Raw genomic sequence first — 4,208 nt, forward strand, 5'->3', positions numbered from 1 at the left:
GTTTTTATTTTTTTAAATTTTAGTTGGCTCCAATACTATCTGATTGATGTTGCAGCTTTATATGCTGCCGCCTTCTATCTAATTTATTTCTTAATGAAACGTGTCTTTGGTCGTTTCGATGTGATACGCAGTCTACATACCCCCACAAAAGCTAAAAGGATGTAAATAATTGAGTTTTTTTTTACAATTATTAGTGTAATTTGCTTTAGCTTAATTTAATTTAAGAAATATATATTGTATTTTTTAATTTTCTTTTATAAATAATTTAGGTTTATTTATAATTTCATTTAGCTTAAATGGGTGATATTGTTGTCTCAAATACTATTTTATATGTATGAATATTTTTTTTATTGTGAGTGTTCTTTAAAAAGTTAATATTTATAAAACTAAAAAATCCTTGTTATTGACATAATTTGTAACTTCTATTGTTACTAATTTTACTATTTACTACTTACGCTATTATATAAGCAACATTTGTTTGTTGTTTTGTAAATATTTTCTTTAGTTTTAATAGATTCTTTAAAAGAAAGATTTTAACAAAATTTAGTTTTAGTTTAATTTTTAAATAACAAAAAAAAACACAAGAAATAAACTATAAACCAAAGTCAATTATTTTGTTCACAAAAATATAAAACAAACAAAAAAAATATGTACTAATAAATTTGTATGAGTGTAAAATAAAAATTAATGTATTTGTTTTAAAATTTATTAATAAATATGAATATGTATTTAAATAAATGTTGTTTTACAATTTGAAAAATTTTCAGAAAACTTTTTAAGATAATTGATTTCTAAAAAACTTCATTGATTACTTTTAACACTTGAATTAATATCTGCAACTTGCAATACATCATTTCTGCGGATATACAACATGACTCCAGCAAATATGGCACCACACAAGCCAATAACAACTAGATTCCACATAAAAATCATGACCATTTTTTTGGTTCTAAAAGGCAGCAAAATGAGAAAATATTAATCGGAAATAAAGAAAATAAATTATTAATAATAACACTATGATGCTACACCAGAAATATGCTGGGGTTCTCATATAGCAATTCTGTTTTATTGGAGTCCAAAAAGTTCGGAAATACTTATACACCCCTATCGCGAATCAATATTTCACATGAAATATTTTCCCTTTTCCCATTTCTCGTTCATCAACTTTGTTCACGTGAAAAAATTCCCCATATTGTGAAATTTTTAGATAGAATTTTGTAAACAATAAGCAGCTGTTACTAACAAAATCAACTATTGTGAATGAAAAGTTCATGAGAATATTACGATAGCAATTTTCTCTTCGAGGGAAATGGATATTTCATGGGAACAAAATTTCACTCGTTATTGCCGATAGGGGTGATAGTCTTCTCGATCAGTTCGTTTAGTATTTTTTTTATTAGCAAAATTATTGAAATAACGATATTCCTAATGTTACAACTTCCAAAAATCATAAGTATGTTGTTTTGAAATTGCTTTTAAAACTGTTTCATTTATTTATTGGGTTATCTTTTAAACGCGGTTTATGTTTTTAATAACGTACGTATATGTCATTTTGAAGGGTACATATCTGTTATTTATTATCAAAGTTTTTTTTTTGCTTCGAACATGTCAACAAAGCGTCATATGCGGGAAGTTTTGCTTTACTTCTTTAATTCGAAAAAATGCCGCAAAATCACACCGATTGCTTACCAAATCTTATGGAGAACATATTCCATCGGTTTCAAAGTACGAGAGGTGGTTTGTGCGGTTCCGAAGTAGCGATTTTGACGCGGTTTAGTTTATGATCGCCAAGGCCAGCCAAAAAAGTTTGAAGGCCAAGAATTGAAGGCGTTACTCCATGAAGATTGTTGTAAAACTCAACAAAAGCTTGCAGATTCATTGGGAGATACTCAAGCAGCAATTTCAAAACGTTTGTGAGCAGCAGGATTCATTCAAAAGCAGGCTAATTGGGTACCATACGAATTGAAACCGAGAGACCAGGAAAGACGATTGTATAGGCTGCTTTAACGCTATAAAAGAAAATAATTTTTGCACCGAATCATTACTTGTGAAGCCCTGCCATTGTGAAGCCCAACCAGTCAAATCGACACCAACGTCAAATATACATGGCGCCATGGTAGTGCTCTGTATTTGGTGAGGCCAAAAGGATCCTATCTATTATGAGCTGCTGAAATCTGGCCAGACCATCAGAGGGAACCTGTACCGAACATAACTGATTCGTTTGAAGCGAACATTGGTCGATAAATGCCCAGAAAATGAGGCCAGGCATCCAACTGTAATATTCCATCATGTCAACACTCTGCCACATGTTGCAATACCTTATAATCAAGACCTTGTCCCGATCGACTACTATTTGTTTCGATCGAAGCAGAACGCTCTCTCTAAAATATGCTGCACTTTGAACAGAGTATCCGATGTTGGGTTGATTCGTTCTTGGCCTCAAAAGTTGAGCAGTTCCATGGCTCGTAATCCATATACAATATTTTGAAGACCAAGAATTGGATGAATATGAAGATTGTTGTAAAACTCAACAAGAGCTTGCAAAATCATTGGGATTTACTCAAGCATCAATTTCAAAACGTTTGCGAGCAGCAGAATTCATCCAAAGAGAGACCTTGAAAGAAGATTTTGTAGGACTGAAATGCTGCTTTAACGCTATAAAAGAAAATAATTTTTGCACCGAATCATTACATGCGATGAAAAATGGATCCATTATGATAACCAAAAGAGTCCTATCTGTTATGAGCTGCTGAAATCTAGCCAGACTATCACAGGAAATCTGTACCGAACACATCTGATCGTTTGAAGCAAGCATTGGCCGAAAATCGTGATTCCATCGTGATAACACTCGGCCACATGTTGGAATACCTGTTAAAAACTATGCAGAATGAAGTGGTTTTAAAGTTTTGCTTCACCCGCCTTATAGCACAGACCGTATCCCTTCCGAATACTATTTATTTCGATCGATGCATAACGCTATCTCTGGTATATGCTTCACTTTAAAACAGAGTATCCGATATTGTCTTGATTCAATATCGGATGCTCTGTGCAATGGCTTTACATCTCGCTTAATAGGAGAGCAAACAAGGAGATTAAACATTCTTTACAACGACTTCGGTAGAAGTACTCATGATGAAAATGAGGAATAGACTGTTTTACACCCTTTTTGTTTTTTCCCTGCTTTCTTCTGCATGGCTTAGCGGATCTATCGAGTGTCGGGTTGATTCGGCGGCGAACTCCATTCCGAACCCCACAACCTCAACATGCTCCTTAAGGTATCACAAAGGGAACAATTCAAGGACCCAACTGAGGTGATGTAACTGACTGCCTTTATACCCTAACCTAGAACTGTCTTAAAGAATACCGTTATTTCACTAAAACGAAGTGATCGAGAAATACTATAGGAATTTCCGTACTCTATGGACTCCGATAAAACAAAATTGCTATATGAAAATCCCTGCATACTCTTTCGTTCACTGTTGTATAACTGTATCATGTACAAGTCCGATTTAGAGATTTTGAACACAATTTATAAAATAATAATCCTTTAAACTCTGTAAATGCTATGTAAAATCGACAAAGAGTCTAAATTTTCAAAATCAAATTAAATTTTTTCTCTCAATCGTTCCAATAACGAAATCTTTACAAATTAATTCCAAGGCATAATTTATCAGTACTTCAAAAGTAGTGAATTCATTCTTCTTATAATTAGTTATCTGTAGAATTAATTCCATATTGAATCATTCAAGTTTCTAATCCATTACAAAATAGCTCAATACAATTTATTGAATCATTAAATTTTTCTTCAATTCAAATCTATTACACAAAGGCTTTATACATCTAATTTTTCAATAAATTTTGAAAATTATTAGAGCAAAACAAAGGCTGAACAGCTATAATAATAAATATTGGAATTCAATATGGATTAGACTTGAATTACCAAAATTGAATCATTGAACGGTTGAATGAATTTTATTATGAATTAATACCATTATGAATAAATTCAATAATGAATGAAGTCAATTTAAATAAAATGCGAAAGAATTTGTAATGTTGGAAATGGTTATGTGAAATCTAATGCTGAGATTTTCAATTCTGAATTAAGATTTTAGTGAATTAAGCTTGAATTGAATTAATTAGAAACTCTAAAAATCAACAAATCTGAATAGAATGCCGACACATCAAATACATTTGAAATTATTTAAAAC

General features: G+C 31.6%; 2 protein-coding genes across 2 annotated transcripts in view; both read left to right on the forward strand.

Annotated features, from left to right (window-relative positions):
• The window catches only part of Ugt50B3 (UDP-glycosyltransferase family 50 member B3), a 63,458-nt gene extending 63,108 nt beyond the window's left edge, over positions 1–350 (forward strand). The window contains exon 7 of the mRNA XM_065514047.1: positions 24–350. Coding sequence (XP_065370119.1) covers positions 24–165 — 142 coding nt within the window. The 3' untranslated portion in view covers positions 166–350. The remainder of the gene's footprint in view (positions 1–23) is intronic.
• Positions 1–4,208, forward strand: part of RpL29 (ribosomal protein L29) — a 242,714-nt gene that overhangs the window by 59,621 nt on the left and 178,885 nt on the right. The window lies entirely within an intron of this gene.

The sequence above is a fragment of the Calliphora vicina genome, chromosome 5 (genome assembly GCF_958450345.1).
Source record: "Calliphora vicina chromosome 5, idCalVici1.1, whole genome shotgun sequence".
In the NCBI taxonomy this organism is placed as follows: Eukaryota; Metazoa; Arthropoda; class Insecta; order Diptera; family Calliphoridae; genus Calliphora; species Calliphora vicina.